Source organism: Somniosus microcephalus, chromosome 3 (genome assembly GCF_052327205.1).
Source record: "Somniosus microcephalus isolate GS21.2 chromosome 3, FLI_Smic_1.0, whole genome shotgun sequence".
NCBI lineage: Eukaryota > Metazoa > Chordata > Chondrichthyes > Squaliformes > Somniosidae > Somniosus > Somniosus microcephalus.
Window position 1 is genome coordinate 364,478,002 of NC_140989.1, and position 18,330 is coordinate 364,496,331.

The 18,330-nt window shown below is 47.3% G+C and overlaps 1 protein-coding gene across 2 annotated transcripts in view; it reads left to right on the top strand.

The window, feature by feature from the left end:
• The window catches only part of spata1 (spermatogenesis associated 1), a 97,827-nt gene extending 80,191 nt beyond the window's left edge, over nt 1–17,636 (top strand). The window contains exons 10-12 of one of the 2 annotated variants that reach the window (XM_085983514.1): nt 643–821; nt 14,234–14,332; nt 17,061–17,636. In XM_085983514.1, coding sequence (XP_085839640.1) covers nt 643–821; nt 14,234–14,332; nt 17,061–17,189 — 407 coding nt within the window. In that variant the 3' untranslated portion in view covers nt 17,190–17,636. The remainder of the gene's footprint in view (nt 1–642; nt 822–14,233; nt 14,333–17,060) is intronic. The other variant, XM_085983515.1, reaches the window with a different exon arrangement.
• The last annotated feature ends 694 nt before the right edge of the window (nt 17,637–18,330 follow it).

The following is an 18,330-nucleotide window of genomic DNA, read 5'->3' on the forward strand; positions in this document are numbered from 1 at the left end:
TCCGCTGTTACAAGGAGCTTTCTTCTTACACCAACCAGAAATGTTTGCGATTTCCCTTTGAATAACTAATTACCATTTAAACTCGTCAGTATAGCCCAGCCTGGTTTCAGGCTGCGAGCTTGTTGCTGAGAAAAAAAATGCTGCATCTAGCATTCCAGAAATATTAACATGCTATATGATGTATACAGGGAGCTATCTCACCTCTGTGTCAGAAGGTTGTGGATTCAAGTTCCACTCCAGAGAATTGAGCTTAAAATCTATGCAAAAAATCCAGTATTTATCCCTCCACCGACACTGATCTAGTCATTATCACTTTGCTGTTTATGGAGATCGGGCGGGAAAGTGGAGTTGAGGTCGATGGTCAGCCATGATCTTGTTGAATGGCGGAGCAGGCTCGAGGGGCCGTATGGCCTACTCCTGTTCCTGTTTCTTATGTTCTTATGTTATATTCTTATGTTTGTGGGAGCTTGCTGTGCACAACTTGGCTGCCGCGTTCCCTACATTACAACAGTGACTACACTTCAAAAAGTACTTCATTGACTGTAAAGCGCTTTGGGACGTCCTGAGGTCGTGAAAGGCGCTACAGAAATGCACGTTCTTCCTTTCTATATAAATGAATGTTCTTGTACTTTTGTTTGACAGTTCGGGACAATTGGAAAAAGAAATACTTTGAATCAAAGAAGGTGACCGCTCCATTAGAAGAAATATCCAGCAAGCTACGACAAGAGCTGGAGATCTACTACGTGAAGCTGCTGCAGCAGTTGGAGGCCAGCGGCACAAGGAACCGACCCAGAAAATCAACAGACGCCAGCAATTCTAAAGTAAATGCTAGGGGGAAAAATTCGGTTGGTTTGCGCCTCCCGTTAGCGCCTTAAGAGGGCGCTAATGGGGCGCAAAGCAACTAGCGCCCGGGCACGGCGATGTTTGCGGCGCTCGCGAAATTGACTGGACATTTTGTGGTGGTGCTAAACACTACCGCCACGATCTCCTGCGCCCACAGATCGTGACGTCAGTCGAGTGTGCAACGCCCCGGTAGCGCCCTGCACCGGATATTGAGTGGCGCCCCCTGCCTTACTGCCTGCCGCTAGCAACGACCGGTTGAGGGGAGCGTTATGCTGTCAGAAAGGGACTGGGGGAGCGCTATTTAAAGGCGACCGCTTCCTGCCTTTTTTTGTCGGCAACATTTTTTCACCATGCATTCTGAGAGAGAGAGAGAGAGAGAGAGAGAGAGAGACTGCAGGAGATATTCCAAGCTGTGTTGAGCAGTTTTGGGTACTGAGCAGCACTTTGCAGGTTCTTTTTTATTTGATCTTCCTTGCATCGATTTAGAAGAGATTATGGGGGCTGCACTCTGAGCTCTTTACCTGGGCCTCTCCATTGTTCTTTCCAGCAGATTTGATGTACAGGTCTCTCCAGGCCGAGATTCAAGGCTGCAATGAGCAGGATGTAGATGGAGAGCAAGATCGACCCTCCACTTTAAGAACAGGCCAGCGCCATTGTGTCTGTGTTCCATTGCTGACTGACATCACATGAGCTTCACCAGCGCTCTGAGGTAGCGCCTCGCTCCTCAGCCTATGCACCTGATTTAGCGCTCCAATCAACTCCAGGGGCGATAAAAGACAAGTTTGCAGTCGGAGGCGATAATTAGTGGCAGGCGCTAAACTTTGCGCCCGGCTGATAATCGCGCCCCAAACGGGGCGATACTGAATTTCTCCCCCCTGTTCCTTTAGATCAATTCATTCCACGTGGCCAATGCAATTATATTGAACACAGAAACAAGATAAAACCAGGCACTTCTGTTCTTTGTGATGTTGGTCAGGCCACTCATAGAATAAGATCCTGATCTTAAGACGTTGATCTACTCGGTGAGCAAGCCGTGGCCCTAGGAACATAGGAACAGGAGTAGGCCGTTCAGCCCCTTTAACCTGTTCTGCCATTCACTTAGGTCGTGGCTGATCTGTACTTCCTGACAGTTCCATTCTGGCGGTCACCTCTGGTAGGCAAAGGAACTCGGGTTACCCAGCACCACATGGGTTGGTGATCTGAGGAAGGGTCCTACATCCGAATCGTCAGTTGACTTGTGTTCTCTTGCCTCCTCTGCTGAGTGTCTCCAGCATTTTCTGCAGTGTTCCAAGTAATGGATTAACATTAATCTGTTGGTGGAATTACATAGACTTACATAGAATTTACAGCACAGAAACAGGCCATTCGGCCCAACTGGTCTGTGCTGATGTTTATGTTCCACACGAGGCTCCTCCCACCCTACTTCATCTAATCCTATCCACATATCCTTCTATTCCTTTCTCCCTCATGCACTTATCTAGCTTCCCCTTAAAGGCATCTAAGCTCTTCGTCACAACCACTCCCTGTGGAACAAGTTCCACACACTAACCACTCTCTGGGTAAAGACGTTTCTCCTGAATTCCTTATTGGATTTATTAGTGACTATCTTATATTTATGGCCCCTAGTTTTGGACCCTCCCACAAGTGGAAACATCTTTTTGTCTACCCTATCGAACCCCTTCATTATTTTAAAGACCTCTAATAGGTCACCTCTCAACCTTCTCTTTTCTAACACGTGCCCGTGTCCTAACTCGCACCAAGTCCCGTTCACCCATCACCCCCTGTGCTCGCTGACCTACATTGGCTCCCAGTTAAGCATCGCCTCAATTTAAAAATTCTCATCCTTGTTTTCAAATCCCTCCATGGCCTCGCCTCTCTCTATCTCTGTAACCTCCTCCAGCCCTACAACACTCCGAGATCTCTGCGCTCCTCCAATTCTGGCCTCTTGTGCATCCCTGATTTTAATCGCTCCACCATTGGCGGCCGTGCCTTCCGTTGCCTCGGCCCTAAGCTCTGGAATTCCCTCCCTAAACCTCTCCGCCTCGCTACCTCTCTCCTCCTTTAAGACTCTCCTTAGAACCTACCTCTTTGACCAAGCATTTGGTCACCTGTCCTAATATCTCCTTATGTGGCTCGGTGTTAAATTTTGTTTGATAATCGCTCCTGTGAAGCGCCCTGGGACGTTTTGCTATGTTAAAGGTGCTATATAAATACAAGTTGTTGTTGTAGAGAAAGGCGCCCCAGCCGGTTCAGTCTTTCCTGATAGTTATAACCTCTCAGTTTTGGTATCATCGATGTAAATCTTTTTAGCAGCTTCTCCAGTGCCTCAATATACTTTTTATAATATGGTGAACTGTACATATTTACATATTACATATGGTGATAGATGGCAGAGTTTCTGTCTTATGGCCAGTTGATGGAGGCCGATCTCCGATCGCATGTCGAGGACTGATGGCTGTTGTAGCTGAGCCCGGACTAGAGTCCCAAGCAATGATCCCGTTAACCTGCACTGCCGCGCGGCGCTCTGGAGGTCCCGCGCAGGCCGCGCACCAGCTTTTATATAAGAAAAGCCGCGCATGCGCGAACATTTGAATGGGCCATGCAGCCAGTTAAAGGGCCCGCGCACCGAAAAAAAGTAAGAGGCAAAATTGGTCCCATGTCTCGGTGACATACAAAACGGTGTCAGTAATGTGGTAGCAGTAGAGATTTCAATTTCAGTCTACAGGCTACTGCTCAATTCCATTCTGTCAAAATTGATTGATTAGACGTATCAGTCTGCCAATTTGGACCTAAAGTTATGAAACGATTTAACGTGAACTATTGAGAACTTTGCGTTGGCCAGCCTCCTCTTTGTTACCTGATGCCCTATGGTATCTCTCTGTTGTATAATATAAAAATGTTATGGTGCTCACTTCCTGTCATGGGACTATCAGCCAGTGGCTCAGTGGGCAGCACCCTCGCCTCTGAGTCAGAAGGTCGTGGGTTCAAGTCCCACTCCAGAGACTTGAGCACAAAAATCTTGGCTAACACTCCAGTGCAGTGCTGAGGGAGTGCTGCACTGTCGGAGGTGCCGTCTTTCTGATGAGATGTTAAATCAAGGCCCCATCTTCTCTCTCAGATGGGCGTAAAAGATCCCATGGCACTACTTCGAAGAAGAGCAGGGGGGTTACCCCGGTGTCCAGGCCAATATTTATCCCTCAATCAACATCACAAAAAAACTGATCATTTGGTCATTTTCACATTGCTGTTTGTGGGAACTTGCTGTGCGCAAATTGGCTATAATAAAAACAGAAAATGCTGGAAATACTCAGCGGGTCAGGCAGCATCATTGGCTGCTGTGTTTCCCACATTACAACAGTGACTTCACTTCAAAAAGCACTTCATTGACTGTAAAGCGCTTTGGGGCGTCCTGAGGTCATGAAAGGTGCTTTATAAATGCAAGTCTTTCTTTTTATGAGACTTGGCATAGGCTAATTATAGGCAAATTAACTTATTCATGGCAAAATCCCTGGCAGCTATTATGCTGCACAGCAAAACTCTACGGGAGCAGAAATGACCAGAGCCACAATATCTGCAGCCTCTCAATTCACCTTCCATAAACAAAGCTAGGGTTCCGCTCTCCAGCCCAAATAGTAATTAATCTTGAACTCACTTATTACTTAATTGGGGCGTAAGATTTAAAGGAATTTCCTAGAACAAGTCAGTAAAAATGTTATAGACTCTGGGAAGCTGCTGAGCGGTTGAATGCCTTAATGATTCTGAGCCCTCCCGCACCATTCTGAAATGGTCTGAGTTGCCGTGGCGATGACAGCGGTGTTAATCGGCGGGGGTCTCCGTGGAGCTGGGGGTCCCAGCAAATCACGGTGTGGCGCACCTAATGGCATAAGGCACTCGAGCCATGTAATTCCTGGAACTTCTGCACTATAATAATGATGTACACCTCACCCCAGAAAGCAGCCACTCATGCTCTCTAAAACTCAATAGAAATTCACCTTTTATCTTTGGTGAGTGTGGGGGTTGTATCAGGTCTCAACAAGTGTAATGGCTGCCAACGATCCATCCGTTGTTTAGTAGGCTGGGACACAGGAACTTCTATCATTGGAAGGCTGTGGGTCACACACCCCACCTCTCCCCCCACCCCTTGCGCTGATGGTGGACAGGTGGAGGCCTTACAGGCCCCAAATTCAGGCCCAATATATCATCTGGATTCCCAATGCTATGGGGGGGATCAGCTACAACTTATTTAAAATCTTACACCTGTGCGCATTTCCTGTCTAGAAACTTTACTTCTTGTTGTCACGAATTCGTGTCACATTTTTGGGTCTACATTTTTCCATTCTACAGTTCCTACGTTAACATTTAGGGGATGCAATTGGGTGCCTTTGCGCCTTCAGTTGGCGCTAACGGGGCGCAAATGGCTTTGCGACCGGGCGCGGCGCTGACATTGACTCCCGCCATATCCGGGAAGAGTTTTGCGGCGGCGCTACGGCGTTGCGCCCCGATCTCCTTCGCCCAGTGATCGTGACGTCATCACTGTGCGCATCACCTGGTAGCGCCCCGGACCCGAAATTGACATCCGCCCGCTGCAGCAGCGCCGGTCGAAAACACCGACAGCTGCAGGAGGCGTGCATCGGGCGGCCGGCCGCTTCGGGGGCGACGATTAAAGGCGAGGTGGCCGATGTAAGTAAAAAAAAACGTACCTTTCTTCTTCCAGTTTTTTTCGCGGGTTCCTGGCCGCGATCGATCAGCCCGGCGCTCTGCTTGAGTGCCGGGCTGATCGCGCGGGATCGCGGCTGCCATGGTGGTCCAGGTAGGTACTTTTTAAATTGCAGAGCCTGCAGCGATGGCCCTTCCCTTTAAGGGAGGGAAGGAGCCTTTGAACACGGCGGCGTTGCACGGCCCAGGGTGCAGCGCTGCTGAAGTCTCCGCCCCGCCTGCGGCCCATTGCACTCCAAGAAAAAAGTGGAGCTTGATTCAGCGCCCCACTTCCTTCTTGGAGCGCAAAACTGAATTTTTTTTAAGTTGAGAAACATTAGCGCCTGCCATTAACTTTGGCGCTAATTTTCTCAACATTTAAAAGTTAGCGTCCCAAACGGGGCTATAATGAATTTCTCCCCCTGAATGTTTCAAATTGCTGTGTCCACTGTCACCAATACAGGCTCTGGCCACCAGATGGCAGTATAAGCCTAATTTCTGACCGTTTTTTGATAGCTTGGCTGCTATTTTGTTGTTTTTCCCGAATTGATTCTTTCACTCGGGTAAGTTCACATTAAATTTAATTTTCCTCTTTCAAAGTGAAGATTTTTTTTTTTGTTCAACCATTTTATAAATTATAATTATTCATTATTTCCCTCTAGGTTTTCCGCTCCCCATGCTCTTTCACCTGAGCGGCATTGCTTCTGGTCTACCTGCCCAGTGTTGCAGCTCTCCCTTGGAGCCCTGCTCAGTTTCACCGTCCTCCTTGAGGCTCCACTCAGCCTCTCCTCTTCCCAGTTTTTAAGCGGAGTGCAAATCGGGGACAGTCAGTGTGGATTTGTTAAGGGAAGGTCATGTCTGACTAACTTGATTGAATTTTTTGAGGCGGTAACAAGGTGGGTTGATGAGGGTAGCGTGTTTGATGTAGTCTACATGGCTTTTAGCAAGGCCTTTGACAAGGTCCCCCATGGCAGACTGGTTTGAAAAGTAAAAGCCCATGGGATCCAAGGGAAAGTGGCAAGTTGGATCCAAAATTGTCTCAGTGGCAGGAAGCAAAGGGCAATGGTTGACGGGTGTTTTTGTGACTGGAAGGCTGTTTCCAGTGGGGTTCCACAGGGCTCAGTACTGGGTCCCTCGCTTTTTGTGGTACAGGAAACTTTCTGGTATCCGGCACGCACGGGACCAACCTGGTGCCGGTCCATCAACAATGCCGGATAACCGAACGCTATAGTTAAAAGATACAGAGCTCCGAGCTCCGTCTAAAGCACCAAATCCTGTTGCCAGCTTCAAAACAATCGGCACAAGTTGCAAGCGTCTCTGTAGCTTAGCAACAGCTTCAGCTACACGCTTGCACAGCAACAAATGGAGAAAAAAAGTAACTAAAAGTAAAAAAAAAGTTACCTGAACCGACTCCTGAATTTTACCGGTGGATAGGGCGTTCCGGTTATTTAGTGGCCGGTTAATTGAAAGTTTCCTGTATATATCAATGATTTAGACTTCAATGCAGGGGTCACGATTAGGAAGTTTGCAGGTGATGCAAAAATTGCTCATGTGGTTGATAGTGAAGAAGGAAGCTGCAGACTGCAGGAAGATATCGATGGGCTGGTCTGGTGGGCAAAAAAGTGGCAAATGGAATTCAATTCGAAGAAGTGTGAGGTAATGCATTTGGGGAGGGCTAACAAGGAAAGGGAATACACAAAAAATGGTAGGACACTGAGAAGCGTAGAGGAACAGAAGGACCTTGGAGTGCAGGTACACAGATCCCTGAAGGTAGCAGGACAGGTAGATAAGGTGGTTAAGAAGGCACACGGGATACTTACCTTTATTTGCTGAGGTATAGAATATAAGAGCAGGGAGGTTATGCTTGAACTGTATAAAACACTAATTAGGTCACAGCTAGAGTACTGCTTCATTAAGGTGGAGAATGAAGTAGTTGACTCGGAGACTAGGGTCCTCTATTTAAATAAAGGAAACTATGATGGTCTGAGGAGCGAGTTGGGTAGAATTGATTGGGGAATGGCACTCAAAGGGTTGACGGTGGATAGGCAATGGCAAACATTCAAAGACCGAATGGATGAACTACAGAATTTGTTCATCCCAGTTTGGCATAAAAATAAAACAAAAAAGGTGACCCAACCGTGGCTAACAAGGGAAATTAGGGATAGCATAAGGTCCGAGGGCATATAAATTGGCCAGAAAAAGCAATAATCCTGAGGATTGGGAGCAGTTTAGGATTCAACAAAGGAGGACAAAGGGATTAATTAAGAAAGGGAAAATAGAATATGAGAGTAAGCTTTCAGGGAACATAAAAACTGACTGTAAAAGCTTTTATAGATATGTGAAGAGAAAAAGATTGGTGAAGTCAAGCGTAGGTCCCTGGCAGTCAGAATCAGGGGAATTTATAATGGGGAACAAAGAAATGGCAGACCAACTAAATACATATTTTGGTTCTGTCTTCACAAAGGAGGACGCAAATAACCTCCCAGAGATGCCGGGGAACATAGGGTCTGATGAAAGGGTGGAACTGAAAGAAATCAGTATTTGTAGGGAAATGGTGTTAGGAAAATTGATGGGACTGAAGGCCGATAAATCCCCAGGGCCTGATAATCTACATCCCAGGGTACTTAAGGAAGTGGCCCTAGAAATAGTAGATGCATTGCTGGTCATCTTCCAGAACTCGATAGACTCTGGAACAGTACCCATGGATTGGAGGGTCGCTAATGTTACCCCACTATTCAAAAAAGGTGGTAGAGAAAAGGCGGGGAATTATAGACCGGTAAGCTTGACATCGGTAGTGGGGAAAATGCTAGAGTCCATTATTATAAAAGATGTAATAGCAGAGCACTTGGAAAGCAGTGACTGGATCGGACAAAGTCAACATGGATTTACAAAAGGTAAATCGTGCTTGACTAATCTACTGGAATTTTTTGAGGATGTAACTGGTAAAATAGATAAGGGAGAACCAGTGGATGTGGTGTATTTGGACTTTCAGAAGGCTTTCGATAAGGTCCCGCATAAGAGATTAGCGTGCAAAATTAAGGCACATGGGATTGGGGGCAAGGTATTGACTTGGATAGAGAACTGGTTGGCGGACAGAAAGCAAAGAGTTGGAATAAACGGGTCGTTTTCCGAGTGGCAGGCAGTGACTAGTGGGGTACCGCAAGGATCGGTCCTAGGACCCCAGCTGTTCACAATATATATTAATGATCTGGACGAGGGAATTGGATGTAATATCTCCAAATTTGCAGACGACACAAAGCTGGGTGGGAGGGTATGCTGTGAGGGGGATGTCGTGAAACTCCAGCACGATTTGGACAGGTTGGGTGATTGGGCAGAAACATGGCAAATGCACTATAATGTGGATAAATGTGAGGTTATCCACTTTGGTGGCAAAAACAGGAAGGCAGATTATTATTTGAACGGCAATAGATTGGGAGAAGGGGAAGTGCAAAGAGACCTGGGTGTTCTTGTGCACCAGTCGCTGAAGGTAAGCATGCAGGTGCAGCAGGCGGTTAAGAAGGCAAATGGTATGTTGGCCTTTGTAGCAAGAGAGTTCGAGTACAAGAACAAGGATGTCTTGCTGCAGTTGTACAGGGCCTTGGTGAGACTGCACCTTGAGTATTGTGTGCAGTTTTGGTCGCCTTACCTGAGGAAGGACGTTCTTGCCGTGGAAGGAGTGCAGCGAAGATTCACCAGGCTGATACCTGGGATGGCAGGAATGACGTATGAGGAGAGATTGTGTCGATTGGGCTTATAAAGGAGGGGATTAATGCAATGGAAAGGAAGGATATTAACTCGGATGAAACGGAATCTGTATGGGTAGAAATGAGAAATAGCAAGGGGAGGAAAACGTTAGTGGGTGTGATATATAGGCCTCCAAATAGTAATATGGAGGTGAGGGAAGGCATAAAAAGGGAAATTAGAGAAGCGTGCGATAAGAGCACAGCTGTCATCATGGGTGACTTTAATTTACATATTGATTGGACTACCCAAATTAGTAAAAATTCTGAGGAGGAGGAATTCCTGGAATGTTTTCGGGACGGTTATCTGGACCAATATGTCGAGGAGCCGACTCGAGATCAGGCCATTTTAGACTGGGTATTGTGCAATGAGAAGGGACTTATCAGCAATCTTCTTGTACGAGGCCCCTTGGGTCAGAGCGATCATAATATGATCGAGCTCTCAGTCGAGATGGAGAGTGAGGAAATTGAATCAGAGACTAAGGTCCAGAACTTAAATAAAGGGAATTACGAGGGTATGAGACGGGAATTGGGTAAGATTGATTGGGTGGTGTTTCTGGGGGGATTGACAGTGGATAGACAATGGCAAGCATTCAAAGATAGAATGGAAGAATTCCAGAACATGTTTATACCGGTTTGGCATAAAAATAAACCTAAAAAGGTGACTCAACCGTGGATAACGAGGGAAATTAGGGACAGCATAAAATCAAAAAAAAGGGCATATCAACTGGCAAAAAAAAGCACCAGACCGGAAGATTGGGGGCAGTACAGGATACAGCAAAAGAGGACAAAGGGATTAATCAGGAAGGGGAAAATAGAATACGAAAGTAAACTTGCAGCAAACATAAAGACAGACTGCAAAAGCTTTTATCGGTATATCAGGAGGAAAAGACTGGTAAAATCCCAAGTCGGTCCCTTGCAGTCTGATTCGGGAGAATATATAATGGAGAATAAGGAAATGGCAGACCAATTAAACTCATACTTTGGTTCTGTATTCACAAAGGAGGACACAAATAACCTCCCAGGAATATCGGCAAACATAGGGACTAATGAGAGGGAGGAGCTGACAGAAATTAGTATCTCTAGGGATATGGTGTTGGGTAAGTTGAGGGGACTGAAGGCCGACAAATCCCCAGGGCCTGATAAACTACATCCTAGGGTACTTAAGGAGGTTGCCCTGGAGATAGCAGATGCTCTAAGGATCATCTTCCGGAACTCCATTGACTCGGGAACAGTACCCGTGGATTGGAGGGTAGCTAATGTTACCCCAATATTTAAAAAGGGGGGTAGAGAGAAAGCAGGGAATTATAGACCAGTAAGCCTTACATCGGTTGTGGGCAAAATGCTAGAGTCCATTATTAAGGATAAAATAGCGGAGCACTTGACAAATGGGGAAAGGATCGGACAGAGTCAACATGGATTTACAAAGGGTAAATCGTGTTTGACTAATCTGCTGGAATTTTTTGAGGAGGTAACTGGTAGAATAGATGGGGGAGAGCCAGTGGATGTGGTGTACCTTGACTTCCAGAAAGCCTTCGATAAGGTTCCACACAAAAGATTATCATGCAAAATTAAGGCTCATGGGATTGGGGGCAAAGTATTAACGTGGATAGAGAACTGGCTGGCGGATAGAAAACAGAGAGTTGGAATAAACGGCTCGTTTTCGGAGTGGCAGGCAGTGACCAGCGGGGTGCCGCAAGGATCTGTCCTGGGACCCCAGCTGTTCACAATATATATAAATGATCTGGATCAGGGAATTGGATGCAATATTTCCAAATTCGCTGACGACACTAAACTAGGAGGAGGGGTGGGCTCTGATGAGGATGTCAGGAGGCTACAGTGTGATTTGGACAGGTTGGGGGAATGGGCGGATACGTGGCAGATGCACTATAATGTGGATAAATGCGAGGTTATCCACTTTGGGGGTAAAAACAGGAGGGTAGATTATTATCTAAATGGCAATAGATTGGGAGATGGGGAAGTGCAGAGGGACCTGGGTGTTCTTGTGCACCAGTCACTGAAGGAGAGCATGCAGGTGCAACAGGCGATTAAGAAGGCAAATGGTATGTTGGCCTTCATATCAAGGGGGTTCGAGTATAGGAATAGGGATACCTTACTACAGCTGTACAAGGTGCTGGTGAGACCGCATCTGGAGTATTGTGTACAGTTTTGGTCGCCCCATCTGCGGAAGGATGTTCTTGCCATGGAAAGAGTGCAACGGCGATTCACCAGGCTGATACCTGGAATGGCGGGAATGACCTACGAAGAGAGATTAAATAGTTTGGGCTTGTACTCACTGGAGTTTAGAAGATTGAGAGGGGATCTCATCGAAACATATAAAATTATGGCAGGCCTGGACAGGCTGAATTCAGAGAGAATGTTTCCAATGGCCGGGGAGCACAGAACCAGGGGCCACAGTCTAAAAATAGCGGGCAAATCATTTAAAACAGAGATGAGGAAGAATTTCTTCACTCAAAGAGTGGTGAGCCTGTGGAATTCCCTGCCACAGAGGGCTGTGAAGGCTAATTCAATAAATATTTTCAAGAGAGAATTGGATATATTTCTGAAGGCTAAGGGGATTAAGGGTTACGGAGAAAAGGCGGGGACGGGGTACTGAACTGGTAAGATCAGCTATGATCTCAGACGAAGATCAGCCATGATCTCATTGAATGGCGGAGCAGGCTCGAAGGGCCGAATGGCCTACTCCTGTTCCTATCTCTATGTATCTATGTATACTCATTGGAGTTTAGAAGATTGAGAGGGGATCTCATCGAAACCTATAAAATTCTGTCAGGCCTGGACAGACTAGATGCAGGAAGGATGTTTCTGATGGCCGGGGAGTCCAGAACCAGGGGTCATAGTCTAAGGATAAGAGGTAAGCCGTTTGGGACTGAAATGAGGAGGAATTTCTTCACCCAGAGAGTGGTGAACCTGTGGAATTCTCTGCCACGGAGGGCGGTGGAGGCCAGTTCATTAAGTATATTCAAGAAGGAGTTGGATATATTTCTTAAGCTAAAGGGATCAAGGGATATGGGGAGAAGGCAGGGACAGGGTACAGGATGATCAGCCATGATCTAATTGAATGGCGGAGCAGGCTCGAAGGGCCGAATGGCCTACTCCTGCTCCTATCTTCTATGTTTCTATGTATAGTTCTGGTCACCACATTACAGGAAAGATGTGATTGCACTAGAGAGGGTACAGAGGAGATTTATGAGGATGTTGCCGGGAGTAGAGAATCTTAGCGATGAGGAAAGATTGGATAGGCTGGGGTTGTCAATAACCAGGGGGCATAGATTTAAAGTAATTGGTCGAAGGTTTAGAGGGGAGTTGAGAATTTTTTTCACCCAGTGTGTGGTGGGGGTCTGGAACTCACTGCCTGAAAGGGTGGTCGAGGCAGAGACCCTCATCACATTTAAAAAGTACTTGGATATGCACCTGAAGTGCCGTAACCTGCAGGGCTACAGACCAAGAGCTGGAAATGGGATTAGGCTGGACAGCAATTTTGTTGGCTGGCACAGACACGATGGGTCGAATGGCCTCCTTCTGTGCCATAAATGTCTATGATTCTATGATACCATCGTTCCTCACTGTACCTCTTTCCCTATTACTTCTGCGCTGTGAGTCATGGGGGGTTGTTGGGCTGCTGATGGGCATATTCGAGCATGATCGTGACGTTGAGGAGAAGAAGCAATATGGGATGGAGATGTTCAGAAGTGAGGGAGAGGAGGATATAAGGGAATTGAGGGAGAGAGAACAAGGGGTCAGAAGCATGTTGGGGGCAGAGGTACAGGATCAGGAGATTGTAGGAAGGGAGATGAGGGCGATATTGGCGGGGAGAATCAATCGGGGGTGATGAAGGACAATGGGGAGAGGGGACAATGGAGTTAAGGGGGGCTTTCGGGGGAAAGGGTCTCAACGGGGGGTGGGGGAGGGGTGTGGTGTGGGGTGAGGTGGAGGGGTGGAGGCATGGGGGGAAGTGTGGGGGAGGAGGGGGTGGGGGTGGGGGTGGGGAGGAGGGTTGGGGGGTGTGAGGATGGGGTGGGGGGTGTGAGGATGGGGTGGGGAGGAGGGGGGTAGAGCCTTGTTTGCCCTACAGGTGCCATCAATGCAAGGGGTGCAGGGGATTCCCTCTGTCAGGGCTGAATCAGCATTCCTGACCATAGATCTGGGGAAATGTGGCCTACCTGGAAGTCCAGGGCATGACTGGAGCCAGGACTCTAAAGATGAGGGAAGGCTGGGCTGGGGGTAGGGGAGGGGTTGGGGGAGAGGGTGGCTGAGTGGGGGGAGAGCGGTGGGGGGCTGGGGATGGGGGGGGGCGGCGGGTGTGTTGGACACCGCAGATGTGCCGCACCCCCTCTCCATTTCCAAACCACCAAAGGCCCGCTGCTGACGGCCTCTGCCTTCGGCCTGCAAATTTTGGTGGGATCAGCAGTGGAGTTGCACAGTGGGCGCAATCCTAGATTAATGGATGGCAATTACGCTCCCGCGGATTTTCGCAGCCCTCTATTGTGTTAGCAGCATTCAGTAATGTCGCAGCAATCACAATCGCGTCTAAGATTACTGCGAACAGCGAGGAACTGGTAACCAGATAATAATATGCGTGTGTTCCTGTAAGTATTGGGGTTGGAAATGCTGCGAATCTTCCATTGCTCGAGTGTGCTAAAAGTGGCAGAACTTACGTTGGGGAGGGAGTCCGCGACTTTTTTAATAAGGGGGTAGAGTCTCTATCCCGTCCCAAATAAGACCATTGGCACTAGAGGGTGTGAGGCCAGGCCCTTCCAACGCTGTTTGTGGGATCTGGCTGTGTGGAAAATCACTGCCAAGATTGCCTGTCTAATCAGGGTTACTGGAACTCTCTGCAGAAGCAATTCTTTGTCTGTGAAGCTCTTTGTGATGGTTGGGGAGAAGTGATGAGCAACTATATAAATGCAAACACTAATGACGTTCTGTTCCAGAATGAGTTAATTATTCAGATTACAACACTCGAGCATGAAATTGATCACCTTTATAGAAGAGTGGAAAATGCCAGAATGAAGCTAATTACTGAGATCAAGGTACAGTATTACAGTAATCGACAGAGAGTGACATGAAGGCTTTAAAATGACTTTTATCACTGATTGAAATAATTTCCATGAACACACAATACACTTGTAACACTAGGAATATGTAGTTTAGGTATCTGTTCTTCAATAGGTTTGGTATATACATATTTTTTTTACATGTATCAAATATCTGTAGCTATCTCCAATATATCAAACAATTAGCACAAATCAGTGCATGATTTGATCCGTTGAATAAACAAATCGAACTTGTAATTTCCTTGTCTGATCCATAGAATCGTAGACGCACAGAAGGAGGCCATTGGGCCCATCGTGCCTGTGCCGGCTCTTTGTAAGAGCTCTCCCATAATCCCGTTCCCCCGCCCTTTCTCCGTAGCCCTGCACATTTTGTCCCGCTTCAAGTATTTATCCAATTCCGTTTTGAAATTGCATTTTACTGTTTCGGTTTCAGAGCTTTAGCACATTTTCAGAGAATACTAGAAAATGAATCATTTTTGTCTCTGTGTACTTTCACCATTGTGATATTTCTGATGTGAAATTTGTAGAAGTTATCTGGGCTAATTTCTTTTAACAAAATGTTGTACATACAAGTACAGTACGAACTTTTAACATTCTTTGTGAAATTTTCTGTTTATCAAGGTTAGTGCTGAGGAATTTTCTATATGAGGCATCCAGTGTCAGCATCAAGCACTCCCAAAGTCCGATATAGGACAATTGGATGCAGAGTGTTGTACCCCAACGTTCAAAACAGCACCCCTGCTGTGTCGTTCCCCACACCCGCCATCCTATGGCCTTTGAACGGGATTGCCAGTTTAGTGCTAGTTTTCTCCTGTGGGGCTCACATCGAACAGCAACAACAACTTGTATTTATATAGCGCCTTTAACGTAGTAAAATGTCCCCAAGGCGCTTCACAGGAGCTTTGTCAAACAAAATTTGACATGTATATGGGGGCAATTTTAACCCAACTCTGTGTGGGGGAAACCCACGGGATCAGGTGGAATGCCGATTTTTATACCCTGCCCAATATTACTCTCCAATGGAGCGCCAGCCAATAGAGGAGCCTTTCATCTGGATTTGAACTCAGATTGCAGAGAAGAAAGTCTAACACTGCATTACCAAGTCCAAACATGCACTAGGCGACAAGTACTGGAACAGTTATCATGGAATGATATATGCAGGAGGAGGCCACTGGGCCTATCATGCCTGTATAAAACTTACAGTTCAGCGAAGGTTCACGAGGTTGATTCCGGAGTTGAAAGGGTTGCCTTATGAGGAAAGGTTGAGCAGGTTGGGCCTATACTCATTGGAGTTTCGAAGAATGAGAGGTGATCTTATTGAAACATATAAGATTCTGAGGGGGAGTTGACAGGGTAGATGCAGAGAGGATGGGCTGGATTTTCATTCAGAAGTGGGTTGGAGGCGGGACTACAACTTTCGGGGTTGTAGTCCCGCCTCCATTGAGATGCGGCCAAACCACGCGATTTTAACTTGAGTGACCTTGTTGAGCCCACCCAGCGGGCTCAGCAGGCCAATTAAGGGCCACCCGGCAACAGGTGACGTCACAGACTGAAATTTCATGTCAAGACGTTTTGACAGATGAAATATCGTGTTTCACAGCTGTTTGAAGCTGTCAAACACTGACAGTCTTACTTCTAACCTGAGTCCTTCTACGCAGACTCAGTTAGAAATCTCTCCTGCACAGAAAGCTGCAGGCTGTCACTTTTGACAGATCGCAGCCATTCTGCTTTTTGTGCCGGTTAGATGAGGGACTCCCGAAACCTAGAGAAAGGAAGGCTAAAAAGGTAAGAAAATGTATGTAAAACTTCTTTAATCACTTTAGACACACCAAACACATTTACCTTTGCACTCATGCACCCATCACTCACCTGAACACCGACATCTCGACCCCTCCAAGTCCTTCAACCCGACGGCCCGACTCCTCTAACTTGGCGTGGTTTGGAGCCGTCGGGAATCCCACAGTTCAAGCTTCAAAATAGGGATTAGGCTAAAAACTGCCTGTTAACTACCTGTTAACAGGCAGTTAATTGGCACTAATCCCTTCCTGCCTTGGGGAGGCGGGTCCCAGTGCGGGGCGGGTACCCACCTCCTCTGAAACCGGCATGGAGGCGGGTTGGGTGCGGGATGGGGTCGGGACCACTGATTTCGGGAATTTAACCCCCTGCATGCCTCCAATCCCGACTCCACGGCCCAATGAAAATCGAGCCTGATGTTTCCCCTCGTGAGGAATCTAGAACTAGGGGGCATAGTCTCAGAATAAGGGGTCGCCCATTTAAGACGGAGATGAGGAGGAATTTGTTCTCTCAGAGGGTCGTGAATCTTTGGAATTCTCTACCCCAGAGAGCTGTGGAGGTGGAGTCAGTGAATATATTCAAGGTGGAATTAGACAGATTTTTGAAAAACGGGGGAGTCTAGGGTTATGGGGAGTGTGTGGGAAAGTGGAGTTAAGGCCAAGATCAGATGGGCCATGATCTTATTGAATGGCGGAGAGGCTCGAGGGGCCGAATGGCCGACTCCTCTTATTTCTTATGTTCTTACATTTTTGAATGAGTTGAGTTAGTGCTTTGGATTTCATTTCTGTTGTTGAGTCAAAATACCATATGGCTTCTTTTGAATGCTTGGCTGAGCTGGGTAGTTAAAGTTGGTATTCCGTATCCTAAGTTGACTTTCAAACAATTGTCGATATTTCTATTGCCTTTGCAGCTGAGGAAGCAGACATCGACAGACCTCCGAGCACTCCGCGCAGAACTGGCCCAGAAAAAGACCCAGTCAGCCCTGACACGCCTGCATGGTGCTCCAGTCCCGCACAGCCTGAAGATTTTAGCGACTTAGCCGATTACAGACTATCAGGTCATTTATCTCATCGCCGTTTGCCTGGAAGCTTGCTGTGCGCAAATTGGCTGCCGCGTTTCCCTACATTACGACAGTGACTACACTTCGAAAAGTACTTCATTGGCTGTGTTGCACGTTGGGATGTTCCCGAGGTCGGGAAAGCTGCTATATAAATGCAAGTTCTTTCTTTATCGGCGTCCAATTTTGACAAAGAGAAAAATCAAAACTGAGCGAACCACTGCTGACTTTCTTGCTTTTTTTCAACGGAGAGGCAAATTACTGTAAATTATTCTGTTTTTATTGTAATATATTTGATCCTTTAATATATAAAAGCAAAATCTTACCGTTTAGAATGTTATATTGTAAGCGCGGCCTCACCAATTGCAGCTGCTGAAAGACTGGAATTATTTTCGCCAAATAAGTAATACAGTTTTATTTTACATTGTTTCATTGAGTGTCACCCCCTTTAAGTTTTGTTGTATTGGCAGCTAGGCATGTACAGGAGGAATAGACTGGCCAATCCCAAAGGACAAAATATCTTGGGGGAAATTTTAACCTTAAAAAAAATGGGTGGGTTGGGGGCTCGGGGGTAATTAAAGTCTTAAAAATCTGAATCCCGACTGGAACCCACTTCCAAACCGCCCACATCCGGTTTTAACGGAGGCGGGACGGGGCGGGCAGCCAACCCGCTGCCAGGAGGCGGGTCGTCTATTTAAATATTATAATGAGGCTGGAAGCCTCTGCTTTAACCTCCATTTTCTATTTAACTTTAGCTGGTTGGGTTTTGCAGGCCTCGTGAAACCCGCCAGCTAATGCGAGGCAAGGCCTGCTGGATCCAAAGTCCCTACCGAACCCACCCCCCGTGATTGGAGCCCCCCCTCCGCTCGCCCCCAGGCCTCCAATTTCCACCCCCCCCGCCAAGGTCTTCGGTCCCCCCACGCAGCCTTCCCCCATGCTCCTCAGGCCCCAGCTCAGTGCTGCTCCCAGCCCCCGATCCCTTCAGACCCCCTTCCAATGCTGCTCCGGGCCCCCGATCTTCAGCGGCCGCCCCGGCTCTCCAGTTGCCCTGCAGCCCGCGATCTTCTTCCACCGCCACCACCAGCTCCTCCGCCAGCCACATGGCCCATGATCTTGTTCCGAC